General features: G+C 44.4%; 4 protein-coding genes across 4 annotated transcripts; 1 reads left to right on the forward strand and 3 right to left on the reverse strand.

Annotated features, from left to right (window-relative positions):
• Positions 1-3196: 3196 nt before the first annotated feature.
• Positions 3197-5559, reverse strand: K441DRAFT_702784 (uncharacterized protein; the record flags this gene model as incomplete). Its single annotated transcript, XM_067653425.1, has 7 exons — positions 3197-3382; positions 3441-3651; positions 3707-4268; positions 4584-4674; positions 4726-5112; positions 5251-5278; positions 5399-5559. The coding sequence occupies 7 exons, from the start codon at positions 5557-5559 to the stop codon at positions 3197-3199; spliced, it is 1626 nt and encodes a 541-aa protein (XP_067508717.1).
• Positions 5560-7266: 1707 nt separating this feature from the next.
• Positions 7267-9711, forward strand: K441DRAFT_702785 (uncharacterized protein). Its single transcript, XM_067653426.1, has 8 exons — positions 7267-7655; positions 7717-7807; positions 7862-8049; positions 8104-8426; positions 8481-8747; positions 8808-8852; positions 8925-9002; positions 9105-9711. Exons 1-8 carry the CDS (start codon positions 7490-7492, stop codon positions 9315-9317), a joined length of 1371 nt encoding a protein of 456 aa, XP_067508718.1. The 5' UTR covers positions 7267-7489; the 3' UTR covers positions 9318-9711.
• K441DRAFT_652569 (uncharacterized protein) lies at positions 9452-10873 on the reverse strand. Its single transcript, XM_067647390.1, has 4 exons — positions 10545-10873; positions 10334-10479; positions 10104-10287; positions 9452-10045 (listed from the first exon to the last, which is right to left on the reverse strand). The coding sequence occupies exons 1-4, from the start codon at positions 10866-10868 to the stop codon at positions 9596-9598; spliced, it is 1104 nt and encodes a 367-aa protein (XP_067508719.1). The 5' UTR covers positions 10869-10873; the 3' UTR covers positions 9452-9595.
• A 178-nt stretch (positions 10874-11051) lies between these two features.
• On the reverse strand, positions 11052-12650 carry K441DRAFT_538075 (kinase-like protein; the record flags this gene model as incomplete). Its single annotated transcript, XM_067642512.1, has 2 exons — positions 11052-12050; positions 12096-12650. Coding segments are annotated over 2 exons (1554 nt in total), but the record flags the coding sequence as incomplete, so codon positions are not given.
• Positions 12651-16416: the final 3766 nt, after the last annotated feature.

Below are 16416 nucleotides of genomic sequence, written 5' to 3' on the forward strand. Positions count from 1 at the left end.
GTCCTATAGCTACTTTACCTACTACTATATTTTGTGATATAATAGTAGGGGTATTAGGTAATTCCAGGTAATTTCTTTAGGGGTTTTAGTCTATGCATATCTTATAGGTCCTTTCTTTTAGGTCCTATCCTTATAGTCCTAATAATATCCTTAGGGTCCTATTCTATACTCTTATAGATATTTTTAAGTTCCTTCTTAGGAAGAAAGAGTAGAGTAAACTTTAGATAATATTAGCGACTTAGTTAATTAAGGCATAGGCATAGTAAAGGGGACGCGTAAGCCTATATAATTGGATTATCTATAAACAAGAATCTAAAGCTAGGGAAAGAAAAGGAGAAGAAGGGTAGTGCCGTTTAATGTTTTATAAGATCTTCGCGTGACGTGACCGTAATATACGGCAATCTATAGTAACTTGCCGGTGCGAAGTTTTACTAAGTTCTGCCAGTGCCGTAACATCTCTATAATAGCCTTTTACTTCTTTAACCGCTAGGGTAAGAATAGCGCTAAGAGCTTCCTATTCTTTTAGTAGCTAGAGGACTATTACAGCCTATACGTTTTCCTTAGTAGCATTAAAGTACTATAATAGCTGTTAAGCTATTATACGCAGTTTAAATAGAATAAGAAGATATTCTAGGGGGTAGGAATTTATTTAAAGGAGAAAACCTATAGCGCCTATAAGTAGAGCGTTCGGTATACTAAGCTTAGCGGCGTTAAGGAGACCTAAATTAAATAGGCTAGACGCTAGAATATAAACGCGATAACGGGAGTCTACCTTAGCTATCTACCCTATATGTTTATATAGTCAATTACCGCTTCCTAAAAGAAGAAAAGGGCTACTTTTTTCCCTACGCGCAAGAGGTACTAAAGAAGGCCCTTTGCTTAAAGATATAGCCTAAGACTAATATCTAGCTAAAACGCATAGAGACCTATTACCTAAAGAGGGCCAATAATAAGGTTATATGGCTTAACCTTACAGGCTTAGGATTTCTATACCTCCTTTATACACTTAGGGTAATCCTATTATAGGACTTAGTAATCCTATATAAGTAGTTCCCGCTCTACCCCTTATAAAAGGACTCCCTTTTTAGCTATAAGGAGTACTAAAGGTTCGCTATATAGGTAAAAAGCTCGCTAGCTAGCGTAGTTATGCTAAATAAGATAATAATACGGAAATACTGGCCTGCTTATAAGGCCGTAGCTAAGCTAAGATATAAGGCCGCGATCTTAGAGATAAAGGGGGTTTAATTACGCGTATAGACGATTTTAAAACGCCTTAGCGAGATAAAAAGGTTATTAGCATTATTCGCGCCTATATAAATCTAGTAAGGGAAGATGGGTATTTAAATAGGGCCTACGGAGTCCATATATCCATCTTTAAACGGCCTTATACCCTTACCTTTATCTATACCTATACCCGTATTTATACCCGCGTCCGTTTCTAAACGCGTTAATAGCTAGATTCTATCTTTAAATAAACCCTCTCTTATATATCCAACCCCCAGGGAGATATTAAGGGGTCCTTAACCATCTACTACCGTAGAGCCTACTTAGCCGTCTACTATAACGTCTACTATACCCCTATAGTAGCTGCCGTAAGCTTTTACTATACCCCCACTATAGCTGCCGTAAGCTAACACTTAACTTTTTTTATTTATTCTTAACTTATAGGCGCCGCTAAGAAAATATAAGATGATTTAGGGCGGTAATTTAGTGTTTTAGCTCTAGGCTAAGTGGACTTTAGGGCTAGTAGGTAGGCCGTTAATTAAAGCTCTTAATTACTGCTAGGGGCGCGCTAGCGGGTTAACGGCGAGGCTATATTCTATAGCCGTTACTATAGAATAATTAAGGATATTAGACGGCGCGTAGAAGACGGTACGGTAAGAGATAAGAGATAGGCTATTAACCAGCTAGAATAGCTACGAGGCCGGCATTCTTTAGATTGGCTTTATAAGAATATCTAAATAGTTATTTTACTGTAGTAACTAAGACGCCTTAATGTAGGACTATGGTGACCAAGACGCCTTAATATAGGACTGTAGTGACTGTAGTGACCGTAGTGCAGTCCTATATTAAGACGTCTCGGTCACTAGAGTATAGTCCTATATTGAGGCGTCTCGGTTACTGCAGTGCAAGTGTTTTAAATTCAGAGCAACATTACGCGACCGCCCAGAAGTACCGATTAAACTTGAATTATGTACCTTTTCGCCCAAAATCGCATGCGAGGGTACTTTGGGGCGGTTGCTGCGCGACCTCGTGCGGGGTTCGGGCGCGTTATCAGCAGGGGTGGCCCTAACCTCGTATTAACCCGGGTCGTAACCGCGCCAAATGACCCCCCCTGATATGTGATAGTTATATTGATTACGTCTTTTAGGCACGGCCCCCACGTGATATTATCTACACCTGAGTCATCACGTGTAGATAACACACTTGCCTCAGAGCTTTACCCAGAGCCTCCCCCTAAAGCTTTACCTCTCCCTCCTTTTATTTCCGCTATTTCAGCAGTTGATTATATAGTTACATCTACGTAACATAATCAGCAGGTGCGATTACGATTAGGTTAGCTATGTTCCTATTCAACATAATCCTAACTAACTAACTGATTATTGCCATCACTAAGCAAAGCTGAGGCTGGCAGCTCTGCTCGTACGCAATGCCCAGAGTACTAGCACACTGTCTGATGCGAAGCTATACATATCTCCACCAACCAAGGCCGGTGTTAAATTCACAAAGACGTGGCTAACTGTATCAGAATCGGTGGAGGGTCAAAGATCCAGCGAGAATCCCCTCCAAATCGTGGGGCTCTGTTGTGCTGCACACCCCATGGAGAATGCATGACGTTAGTGAGACAATGCAATATTGCGATTCAGGCTTTGTGCTGTACGTTCCCTATTTTTTACCATCGGTTCATGGGGGTTTCATGCGCATGTGCGGGGGGTGGAGAAGGATTCGGTGGGGATCTGTTCCGATCGTCACGCAGACAGAAATGCAGCCGTTCTCGTGATGCAGAGGCTCCGGTGAGTTAATAACTCGCGGTAATGTGGGGTGCGGATAACCTTCCACAGGACCTACGATTGCACCGCAGGGTCACGCACACTAAAACTGCCCTATTTGGAGAAAACGAAGTCTATTTGCTAATGGAGCTTTTTGCAGTGCGGTATTAGGATGGGACGATGAGTATCTTCTGAGATAAGTTTGGCTATCTGATAGTACTCATTGGAGGAGTCGTCCTATTGACTATCGGTGCTTGGTCCCGTTGGTCTTGCTTGAGCCACTCAAGGCGATCTAGCTGGGCAACTAAGACCGCCGCATCGGAACTCAACCTCACCCACCAACGCCTGTTAATTATCTTGAGGATTATATAGACTACTAAGAGTATGAAGTGCTATGACTGAGTTAGCTGAAAATACTATTGAGTTAATCATGAGCAGGAAAGAACTTACAGCTCCATAGGCTTCAGCTACCTTAGTAAAGTTTGGAGCAGTGCTCCACCACGTAGCGCTGACAAGGACGAACACGACGAGGCACCCGACAAGACCAATCCAAGCAACCCAGGGTTGGAACCATGCAAAGAAGGTATATGGTGTAAAATGGGCGGAGTCTCTTTGGAAGCGCTGGTGATGTTCGCTCAAGCCATCATCGCATATTCTTAACCTTGTACTCATCAGTGCCTAACGTATAATACGGCGCGAAGGAAACAAAGACTTACCACTTTTCGTACCTAATGAATGCTAGGCACAATGCGGCCCAAGCAATTAGACAAGAAATACTCGCCGAGACCGACATGATTTCGATCACTTCTTCGAGTGCATAACCACGGTTGAGATGCAAAAAAGGTAGCCAAATAAACGACACAGCGGAGAAGAATAGAGCCGCCGCCGGGACACCAGTTTGTCTTACCACAAGACTCAGACGATTGGCCTTTTTACCAATCCAGCTGGAGTCCGGTATCTGGCGTGCCAGACCGTACAATGTTCTCGAGGCAACATACAAGGTGCTATTTGACGTCGAGAGGACGCTGAAGATAAAACATCCGTTGAGAAATCCAGCGAGGTCATAATAGCCGGCTGCCAAGGTCGCATTTATAGCAAAGCTGACAGACTTAGGAGGGCTATTACTGGAGCTGGAAGTGCTGTTTGATGCGCCTCCAGAAATATCGGGAAGGTAAGGGTCAGTCCAACTCACGGCCAGGGCTTCGCCAATGGTGCATAGCATGTAGAGAAAGAAAATAGTGTAGCAAGTGTTGAAGCCCACCTGACCGATGTTGAGTACTTTGCTTCATATGCCGTGACTGCGATAACTTCGACTCCGTAAAAGGCAAATGCGATGAGTGGAATGGAATAGCTAACAGCTAGTCAGCCTTCTGGCGATTCAAGTGGTTTGGAGTGCGCTTGCCAGACAGCAACACCGGCATTTGATGCATAATTAGGATTATGTTGAATGCCGTTATTGATTGCTTTGCAGATATTAGTCATAAATCTCCTCAGCTACGCTTTCACACCTGCTACTTACGGCCATCGGTTCCTCCTTCGCCTTCTATCAGACACGGTCAGAATTATTCCAGAAATTGCGCCAGATGTACATACCTTTGGTAGCTATAATGTACAAGAGTATCGACACTCCAAGAACGAGGAGGCACTTCAAAAATCCTCCAATCGTCTCAACAATTCCATAATACTGCCGCACCATCAGCGCTTATCCTTCGATTCGGGCTTTGCTCAACCGTACAAACACGCCGCAGAAATTTAACGCTAGAATGAGCACTGGCGACACGACATAGAAGGCTATAATCTGTAATGTCTGGCCTGGGCTCCAGTATTCCGACAGCGCAGCGGCCGCCAGGTTCTCCAACGCAAACGCGGACGCAAAACTATACCAGTATGCAAGCCCAATCACCCAGCCCAGGTCTTCATCGACGAATGTCTTGACGTACTCGACAATCGCGTTCGGTGCAGCGAACTGTTGTGTGAATTCGCCGACGCATTCTCCCACGGCGACGGTGATGATACTGATGACGACCACGGATATAATCAGTCCGGCGGGCCCAGAGAGCTCGAGCGCTTCTCCGTTGTTGATGAAGATGCCGCTGCCGATGACCGTGCTGATGACGATGAACTACATGCCGAGAAGAGACGACGTTAGCAAAGTTCGCCAGTGCGAGGCTTATATTTTATTATGAAAGAATGGAAGAATGGAAGAATGGAAGAATGAAAGAGTGAACGAATGAACGAATGAAGGGATGGATGTACTTACAAATACCTGAAATCCATACAGAGTTTGCCTGGAAGGGCATATCGTTAGCGCTGGGCTCCATCGCAAGCCAGCACGATGGGGACACTTGCCTCAGCTCTGGACGAGGCTCGGTCGTCGTCATACCGTATTTTTCTTCTCCGCGCCTCACCAAAGGCCGGCACTCCTTTGCATACCAGCATCAGTTTCAGTGCAGGGCCTTCTAACTTTAATACCACCGGGGTGCAGTTTGTGAGTGCGGTCTTGCCACACCCACCATATTTGAATTGCCATCAACGTGTCCACAACAAAGACCTTTTTGTCATTCTCCATATTTTACAGGGCTAAAGTAAGGTCTTTGCTATTACATTCACGACGTTTTTTTAGCTAATTTGGTTTGTGTTTTAATGGTGCAGGCCTAATTAATAATTTCTGCCTTGGTGCCTTTAACCGAACACACAAACTGCACCCAGGTGATACCGGCGTCCGAATTCATACGCTGTACGGCTACTTCCGCCTAGCTTCTGCCTGCTGCATCACAGCGGGTGCAGTTTGTCATTTCGTCTAAGGCACTAACGCCAAAAATTTGTCCTTCTACAAATATATCCACAGCCACATTAAATAAAGGCTCTAAAGTAAGTAAATAAGCAATGAGGCTATTTCTAGTGCGGTCTTCTTAATGAATTTGATAGTTGCAAGCCTAGTATAATACTTTGATTGAGATAGCAAATTCGAGTGTGTTGATGCCTTAGACGAAATGACAAACTGCACCCGCTGTGGCATCATCATGCTGGCAGGCCTCCAACCATCCATGCTGGTGGCTGCTTGGTGTTTGCTCCTGTTATCCACCGCGCGGCTGCAACAGTGGACCAGCCAGTCGTTTGCCGCCTTAATATCTCGATTTTTTCATCTGGCCTCCAACGTGGAACGATACTCATGGTCGCCCTCTCTCGGACAGCATGCTTCAAGATAAATATCGGCCACTCTCAAGCTCAAGCCGGACAAGACACCTCATCACAAGTTCCCGATCCCAGCCTTTCGGAACGACCACCGTTATGTTACGTGCTGCCTTATACTACATCATGTCGCAAGAGCTATACTTGAACATCCCGGACCCGCAGTACGCGCGCTACATCGATCTCCGGCATGACCTACAGGAGTATCTGGAGGGGATGTATGGGAGCGATATCGATTTTGGGATTACTGTAAGCGAGCCTTGTGGACGCCGTCTCGCCCTGATGTGTCAAAGACCTGATTTCAGGTTAACCTAACGTGCTGAAGCACCAAAGCGACAGATGGTCCTTCTACGGACCTGATAAATTGAATAAAGTGAGTCGTCGTTGCCGCCCAATACCTCATGCCGGTTGCATTTTACTAAATGGCTGGTGCAGAAAGAGATCAGGTAAACGCAACCCCAGCCTCTTCCCAGGCCTCTCCCATCACTTCACTCTTCGCATTTTACTGTACGGTGTTGCGCTTTACTAACAAGCTGAAGGCAATTCACCAGGGCGGTTCTACGACGAAGACAGAGCACGTCGGCAAGCACCTCTCATAGCTCCTCATAGCAGCAACATTCCATCTTAGGGCGGGAGTCATGCTGCGGTCGAAGATAGGGCCCGGACGAGAAATGGCGATGCAGTGGTGCAACACGGTGTGGTTCCACAGACGAACTGTTGGCCATGCGCTGGGCGGGGCTGCAAATCATGGCCTTCCCAAGCTGGCGAGGTGCATCCCGTTACCTTTGGGCGGTAAAATGCTGAGGGTGTGGGAACAGCAAGCACCGGTTAGCCCACGTCCCGGTCGAGCCTTCAGTGCTGCACTGCTGCTGTGTTGCTGACCTCCCTGGGCGACCGCCACCGTTCACCAGGCAGCTTTCAGCAGGCCCTCCACGGCGGGCATCTTTACTGGAAAGAGGAAAGAGAAGACCCTCGGTTCGCCCTCCGAAGTTCTTTGCTACTAGGCTGAGCCAGGCTGAATCTTCAGGACACCAGAACGCCTACCATCTCCCCTCCCATCCAATCATCTCGTGATTGGATGGTTACTTCCGCCGCGTTGGTTCAATTGTCGCGCTTTAAAAGTGTACTGCAAGTCGAATGAATGCATTGACTGTCTGCCACAGACGAGGTGCCGCATTTTCCTGCCTGTTGCTGCGTCACTGCCAATGCCAAATCCAGCGTGTGGAAGGAGCAGGAGCAGGAGCCGCGTCGAAGGTAGGTCGAGAACTTAAGGGTCCCCTAACGGATTTTGCAACCAGCAAGGCGTCATGGCGACTGCAACCGCGTGGGAGGAGTATGTCGCCAACCTATCACCCTCCCACACAACTTCACTCAATGTCGACTGCGTACGGCGAAGATTGGAGGATCCAGATGGGCCTTTCTTCTCCGATGACGGTGGCGATATCAATGTCAGAATAACAGATCTTGGTGATGGTGAGCAACTCTGCGCGCAACATTCTTCCCACTTCTACTCGAGCTGAGAGCCATGTCCTAGCCGGCGCAACGTGTCGCGCATACTCTGATGGGAAATCATTATGGACGGCGATCAACAATGATCCTCCATATAGAACCCACATGCGAATAATGCAAGTCGTTGGCAATCAATTGCTGCGCGAACGTCGACTGACTCTTTTCCTCAGCTCCATCTACTCGGAACGAACCATCTACCCGCTCCAAATAACGTCGGACCTCCTTTGCAAAATCCTGCGCAAATATGATGTCCACCCTGACTTCTTTCGGGTGGTATTGTCCTTCGGCGAAGAGCCACATCTCGCAGAAGCAAGCAGCGGCAATCTGGCCATCCACCCTTCAGGTGCAGATCGGACAGGTATGTGGACCAGATCGAAGGAAAACCAGTCGAAGAAACTAAGCTGCCATCCAGACATTTCATACCAAATTAATTATGTCGAAGAAAACCTGAGGAAGGGTCAAGACCCATGGTCCTTCCGCCATACAGGTGTTTACCATCGCCACTCACCCGACTTAGACCTATTCATTCTCCTCCATCCCAACCAATACAGCGTCATCGAGGCACGTCTCTTCCAGCACCTTGGCATTGCGCCCGAGACTACATCCTATCAAATACTGCCGAACTGGAATTTCAATGATCAGGAACCATATCGCCTACATCTGCTGGTCTTGTCATCATTCTTTGATAATTGGCGGTGGTACTTTCGCTATCTGGGCGACCAATTCTCCGACGAGGTATGAAGACAATGTCTGTCAACGTGTTACAGCGCAAGGGACTAACAGTAGCAGAACAACCAAGCAATGATAGTCAAGCCCGAGGATGCCGATGCGAAATCGACTTTTCAACGAGTCCAGAAGTTGCGCAACATGAACGATTTCGCACTTTTCGCCAAGGCGTGCTGCAACTGTAACCTCAAAGTTGTGGAGTCGCTGGAGAGTAGCGCCGTCACCCCCCTACAACATAGCTACGATCTCGCCGCTCAAATGACGACACTTTGCGGCTATGTCGAGAGCTCGGATGTATTAGAATGCAGAATTCGCAATGCAATTGATCTGGTATGTGCAGATGCTGAACCTTCTTCTGCTAAGAAGCGACTAATAGATCGCACTGCGTAGGTCGGCTATACGTTGACGTTGCACAACCATCTCGAGACAGCGACAGTGAACAAGGAGCTTCGAGACATAACGCACGATATGCGCAACATAAATGAGAAAATGAAGAATCTGACATAGGACACCGTCGATGGCAGCGCGACGGTCAAAATCATAACATATGTCTCGGCTTTCTACCTGCCGGGAAGTTTTGCTGCCGTAAGTTTCTCTTCCTTCATCATCCCGCTCCGCTCCGCCCCTCCTATTTATTCCATCCCTATGAAAGCTGTGACGTAGAGTGGCTGATAGACAAACACATAGTCCCTATATGGCATGAACTTCTTCGTCTTCGATGCCGAGTCTCGAGGTCTTGCGATGGGAACTAATTTCTGGGTCTTTGTCGCGACGTGGTTGCCGTTGACGGGTATCACGGTGCTTATCTATATCTTCACGCTTTGGCTTGATGCGCGTAGGAAGGGAAAATCGTGGTTCCGATGGCAGGTTCGGCAACCTCTACCCCCGAAATTCGAATGAACATGTTATAGCAAGGCGTTTTCGCGAGTGTAAGCTCTCGGAGTCGGGTGTGTTACTTGTTGCATACTGTGGTACCCCGCTGTACTATTCCCTGTTGCAGAGTTCTGGCATTTCTATTCCAATATTTCATAAATTCTCGCGATGAAGGGTATTGATTGCTTTTTATAACTAATCCGATCATGTTCGGATGCCAAAAGACAGCTTTTCTTTCACATACCTTTATTAACTCAGATATCCACCCTAGACGATCAACATCACACCAACTGCAGCATCACAACCTACACTGGTACAATCTTAACAAATTCCACCACCGCATTCAAGTTACAAACAACGGCCATGACATTATCCCCCCACTCTCCCACCACCAATCTCGCCGACTCCTCCCTCCCCGTGTCCAGCTTACATATCTCAACTCCAGTCCCCAACTCAGCATTCTTCCCGCTATACTCAACCCTATACTCTTTCAAAACCGACCCATGCCACCTCCTCTCCACGGTTATCAGCGAGTGGTCGCAAAAGACGCACGCTGCTTTCGCGTCGACGATTTTAGCGTTGTGTTGAAGCGGTTGCGATGCTGCTTTAGCTGTACTTGCAGATGATTCCCGGAGCGAGGTGGTGGCACTGCCCAAGCGCGCTGCAAAGAAGCGCTTCTCTTGCGCGGCGATGATGCAGCCTTGGTATGCGTTGTAGGGGACCACGCGTGTAAGGTACGGCTTTCCGATTTTTTCCTATTGTAAAATCAACTTATTAGGGGCGGAATGGGTAAATGGCTTGGCGGCCACTTACCGTCTTGTAATGAGTCTCGGATTCTGGTTTCGCATTTACAACGCAATCTTTGCATCGCCAGACGTAGATCGAATCATTCTTGCCATAAGCCCACGCATGGAGAAGATCGCCGGTGTCGTTGAATGCTGCGTCCGTGAAGTTCTGTCCGGGCTGGGGGACCAGCGGCGGGCTCCACGTTTGATCCCTGTCTGCATCAGTGCAAGTTCTCGAGCATTACAGAGAGCACTTACTCAATCTTCACCACCAGGATCTGCTGCGAACTTATCAATGCCGCCGCTCCCGACTTGGAGACCGCAACTCGCACTAACATCTTTACGTCATACAGTCGAGGAAGACTAGTCTGCCGTTGCGACTCACGGACATCGAGCATATGTAACTGTAGAGAAGGTTGTTCATCGGGGATACCAAAGCAAGTAGGATGTAACACGAGACCAAACTCACCTGCCTCTCATGAGAGTAAAATCCCCACGCAGCCAGGAAGTTACCTGCGATAGCGATACCCTGCCATCCGTGTGGCTGCGGAAGCAGTACTTCGCGTTCCAGACTCGCCGACTGCTCGTTGACATCCAGCTTGTAAATGTAGACTGAGGATTTGGCAAGATACGCCACATGGATGCAACTGTCCGAATGTGTCACTGCGACAGCCGTGGCCCTGAGAGGAGAAGACCCCGGGCGCGGCAGTTCCCTTGATATGGCTTTGCCGGGCGTTCGGCGTATGACCCCGTCGACCATGATTCCGTGCGCGTTCGGAGGCTTGACATTCATTGTCGTTAAAGTCGAGCCACTTCCTGACGAGCTTGCGTTGGAAGTCTCGGGGGGGATGGAATAGCCGGGACCCGTATCTTCGGGTTCTTCGCCGTCGTGAGGGGGGACCAGCCCTCCGTCTTTTGCTCGTAGAAGACCACAAGGAACTGGGCTGCCGTCTTGAGAAGCTACGACGTGTGCCTTCACGTGCTCGACGAGTACCTGTAGTTTCGTCGCGTCGGGCCTTTTTTGCGTGTCCACGATGAGAATGTGTTTGATGGTTTCCACATAGCAATCCACCCATCCTTGAGAGTTAAGAGGTCTACCGCACAGACTGTCTAGCCACTGAAGTACTTTAGGATGGACCTGATACTGTTTCGGCCCAGTACCTGGGGTACTGAGGTGTCCTCGATCTTCTTTTTCGATATAGAAATAGTCCTTTCCATCCTGTCCTTTTCGAGCGGTTTGATACTCGCAGACGAGCTTATCTCCCCCAAGTGCAAAAGCTAGTACTTCGCTGAAGATGCAGCCATATGACCATATGTCGCTTCTGCGGCCAATGCCTTTCTGGTCAGGTGTTAGGTTTGACTTTTGTTTCGATGCATCCTCGGTAAGCTTGACTTCTGGTGCCTGGTATGTTCCTTCTTGGCGCTTCGGTTGGGAATTCATGGTGAGTTGGGAGTAGTAATCGTATATGGAAACGATTCCAGCGCCCTGCTGCGGTGCCTCCTCCTTCAAAACAGATATCCCGAAGTCTGATATCATCCATGTACCTATCATAGATTCAGGATCATACTGAATCAAAATATTGGCCGGTTTGAGGTCCATGTGAGCGCAGAGTACAGTACTTGAGTTCTTCTCAACCGTGATTCCGCCGTGCAGCCATTTGAGAGCATCTGTGAGATACCAACATTGGCGTAGAAGGGGAAGCGTAATGTCGCTGCTGTGGACGTTGTTGAAGCGCTTTTTGAAGTCATATTTGATTTCCCCTGTCGGCCCCCTGCCACAATGGAGGAATAGCTCCAAGTCGCCATATTCTGCATATGGGAAAAGAATATAATGTTTAAGCCAATGCTTTATGGTGGCAAGGTGCAACATTATTCTATTGTGGACGGTTAGGCTCTCTTTCAGAATCTGGAGATTAGCTACTTCTTCGTTAAAGGCTTCTGGGACTTTGATCTTCTTGACCGCGACCTCATAGACCTATAAGAGCGTTAATCTCAGTTCTCACTGGAAATGGGCACTTACTCTATCCCGCACCCAGCCCGATTCTCCCTTGATGTACCCCGGTGGTATCCTAACACGGTCGACCTTGCCGTAGCTACCTTCTCCAATATCCTGTTCGCTATATATGAAGGGCAGCCGTGCCATGCGATTCTCTATCAGCTGTATTCTCTGATTCCTGGTGAACTCTATAACAACAGGCGTGAATTGGAATTGGCGTTGGTAGAAGAGCTGCGATAAGGCCGATCCACCATCAAGAAAGGTGAGTTGCTCCATGGTAAAGGGCATGTCATCATCGGTCAGAAGAGGAGCGCCCGAGCTAGGGTCAAAAAACCTGCTGCGGAAGTTGGCCAGACAATCCATCGCGCCTACGGACACCAAGGTGGAGAGGATCATAATCATGCGCAACTGAATGATGTGGATCTGATCTGGAGACAGTTGATCGGGCTGTAGCAGAGTGACAATCCTCGCCGAGCTCGTGGCCCAAATGCTCCTCAGATCCTGGCCGCATATGAATGACTTCTCCGGCTTTTCAGGGCGCTTCAGGACCGAATTGATCTCATCCAGGATCTGTTTCATCACCTGTGTTTTCGCATCTGGAGGGCGGTGTTGGAAGGGATCTCTCTGGCTTGACATAACGCCGACCAGGCGGCCCCGGGAGGAGGGGGGGGTGGCGAGCAAGAAGGCTGAGGATCCGACGATGGCAAACAGTATATGTATAGGGCAAGAACGGAGATTAGAGGAGAGTTGCCAAGCTTTCCAGGGGACCAAAGCCTCAATCATTAAGGTTAAGCGCGTGGTGTCTAGTAACTTATAGGTAGTAGCGTAGCGTATATAGTAAACTTGGTTAACTAAAATATTTCTAGTATTATTTCTAAGAGAGCATTAAGTTGCAGATTATAGCGCTTCTATTATTAAGGTAGCGTTTAGCCGCGAATTACAGCATTATTATTAGCGGTGTAGTATATAGCCGCAAAATGCAACTAAATACAGCTAAATGCCGAAATTACTAGATTAGTATAAACCTAACTTAAGATACTAGTAAAAATTTTTATAATACCGCCTATGCTTACTAATATTAATAAAATATATATAAATATAAAATTTATTATTTTTATTAATAATATTAAATTTATAAAAATTATACTTTTATATATGCTTACTAATATTAATAAAGTATATCTATCTATTGCAGTCACATAAGGAGATATTTAATTTTTATATAATTGGGAGGCGCAGGCTTATAAGGTCGCTCTAGGGCTAGTTCTTAGCAGTTTTGCTAGTACTTAAAACTTAAATCTACTAAGGATTTGCCCTAAAGCGGCTAGATATCCCTAATCGCAAGCCTATAGCTGCAAGACTATTTAAATATAGTAGTCGCACTAAGGCTAGTTCTTAGCGGTTTTGCTAGTTCCTAGCACCTACTAAAGAATTACCTTAAAGCGCTATATATAATAATAATTCATTGCTTAACGTCCGATTTGGATCCCTATTAGGCCCACGCAGACTACTCCTTATTTACATATAGGGAGAAAACTCTATTTAAGAAAAATGAGAAAACCCTATAATCCATCTCCCTGTAACGGAACCTTATAGTAAGAACTACGATGGGTTCTGTCAATGGGCTAGGTGTATAGGAAATGCAAAGATAGTAGTTAACAACGTAATAATAACTGGTGAAGTGGTTGCCTAATAGATTAACTCTAATTATATTCTAAGAATCACTACAAGAAAGGAACTATCTAGGTAGGGACTAAGGGTCCTTAAATACACAACCGTACTTCTAAGAAAGTTATTACTTTGTCTACTCTGTCTGCTCTATTTACTCTATAACAGATCTTATAGACTATGCAGATTATATAGATTACATCACATAACTCTACTTACCATTCCTCGTTATATAGTTCTATGGGTTCCATCCTAGACCATACTTATATTAACTAACTAGCTTCTTCTAACTCCTCTCTAAGTAGTTATAACATTATACTTAAAGCGTCCGTAACACTATCTCCCTTCTCTCTATCTTCGTCCTTAAAGATACCTAGCATCTCTAGGTTATTCACTAGAGGTATAATATCCGTCTAATTAATTTAGTTAATATTATTACTTATAATGCCTAAAGCATCTTCTCTTTCTTCTACAGCTCGCCAGTCTCGTACCGTTGCTATAATATTGTCTCTTGGTGAAATAATGCCGTCTCCGTGTTCTCGTTATGCGAAAGAGGGGTTAGTCTATATTGCGTTAGCGAGTCCTTTATCTTAGCAACTATCCTCTTATTTAGAGTATACTAAGGCAAACATTTAATCGTCTTATAATGTACGTTCTATTTCTAACGCTAAGTATACACGTCCTATAACTCTTAGTAATCTTTAAGTTCCTTAAGTAATTTATTATAGGGTTTTATATTTAATTTAAGGCAGAAAGACTTAAGGGTAACCTTACAATAGCGCTAGCGGAAGCCTATTATTAATCTAAAAAATCCACTTATACCCTTAAGGCTCAGTAGTCTACCTTTATAAAAGTTTAACGTCTTTAACGTGTTTATAAGAAGGTCCGTTTTAAGGAGTAGAAACTTATAAAATAAGGTCTATAGGAACTGGGTAATAAGAGAACTAACTCTCCTTCTATAGTAAAGGGAACAACTCTAAGTAGTTCGGTAGTCGCTCTTCCTAGGTCCCCCTTAGGTAACTTATTCTTTAGTAATTCCTCCTTATTAATATTGCCTGACCTATTTTCTTCCAATACTCCTATACCTTTCCTATAGCATTCTTTAAATTTTTTAGTGGCTTCTAGGTAGTCTTATTATAGCCTATCCACTTAACCTTATACCATATTTTATTATCGACGTCCTTATAACTAATAATCCTTAAAACTTGCTATTTATCCTCCTTTTATCCTCTATACATGTCTGCTTTATAAACTAATAGCTTAATATTTCCGTATGCTAGCTCTAGCATTACGATGTGCTATATAGGGTAGATTTTCATTTTGGCTAGTAGGTTTAATTTAAATATAACTAGTGAAATCCTCTATATAATTTTAAAAGGTCCTAGTCTAACATAGTCTAACTTTTTACTTAGTTGTTAACTCTTAAAATTTTTATATAATAGCCACACTTTATCTCCCTCCTTAAGATCTAGTCCCTTAGATCTCTTAGCATTATAGTACCTTTTTATTCTTTCTTATACTGCTTTAGCTGTTTCTATAAGGTTTATATAAAGATTTATTAATATCTCCATCCTTTGCTTAGCTATACTACTCGTTTTCTTTACTTAATATAGCAATAATAAGGTCCTTAGCTTATATCCGTAATTCGCCTTAAATAGTAACGTACCTATTCCTTTTTATAGTATTGCATTATATACAAATTATATAACTAGTAATAGCGATACCTAATTATTCTATACGTGATTAATATAATGCCTTAGATATTACTCTAGTGTCTAGTTTAATCTTTCCGTTTAACCGTTTATCTATAGGTAATATATAGTAGAAGTTACTACTTAAACTCCTTGCTCCGCCAAGAATACCTCCTAAAATGCTGCTATAAATCTTAGATCTCTATCTAATATAATTTTACTTAGTGCTTTATATCTTGCAAATACTTCCTTAATATAGATTCTAATAACATCTTCCGCTAAGATTTCTTCTAAATATGCTATAAAGTATCCCTACTTCGTAAGCTTATCTACTATCACTAAAATCGCGTTATAATCTTATCCAGTAATAGGATCTCTTAACTTTAGTAACTTAATAATAAAGTCCCATAATATAACCTCCCATGGTCTCTCTAGTATTTTAATAGGTTATAGCCCTCTATACGGCTTATGCCTTATTAGTTTATTCCTTTAATAATTTAGATACTCCTTAGTAACCCTCCTAGCTATCCTCTAGATTCCGTTAATAATATACTCCTCCTAAAGTCTTAACACTAAGCCTATAGCTCCGTTATATCCTTAAGTTAATCCCTTATAGAAATCCTCTATAAACTATTCTGCTATGCTTCTTAGGATATACTTTATTTCTCAATTTTCGTATATATCTAACTATAGATCTTCTAGCTATACTTCTAGAATCCTTTATACCTAAAAGCTTTCTAGTATCTTATAGACTTTCTCTAACTTATTCTCTTAAGTTGCTATAATTTTTAGATAATTGTACCTAATTAATCCATCTATGTCTTTTCGCAATAAAGCCCCCAATAGCTTTTCATTGTTTTATAGTTCAGCCTTTTAACTTAACGCATTAGCTCGTATATTATCTATACCCTTAGTATACTAAATTTTAAAATAATATTCTATAAGCATCTCTACCCATCTAACCTGTCTTTAGTTAAATTCCTTTA

Source organism: Cenococcum geophilum, assembly GCF_001692895.1.
Source record: "Cenococcum geophilum 1.58 unplaced genomic scaffold K441scaffold_4, whole genome shotgun sequence".
Taxonomy (NCBI): domain Eukaryota; kingdom Fungi; phylum Ascomycota; class Dothideomycetes; order Gloniales; family Gloniaceae; genus Cenococcum; species Cenococcum geophilum.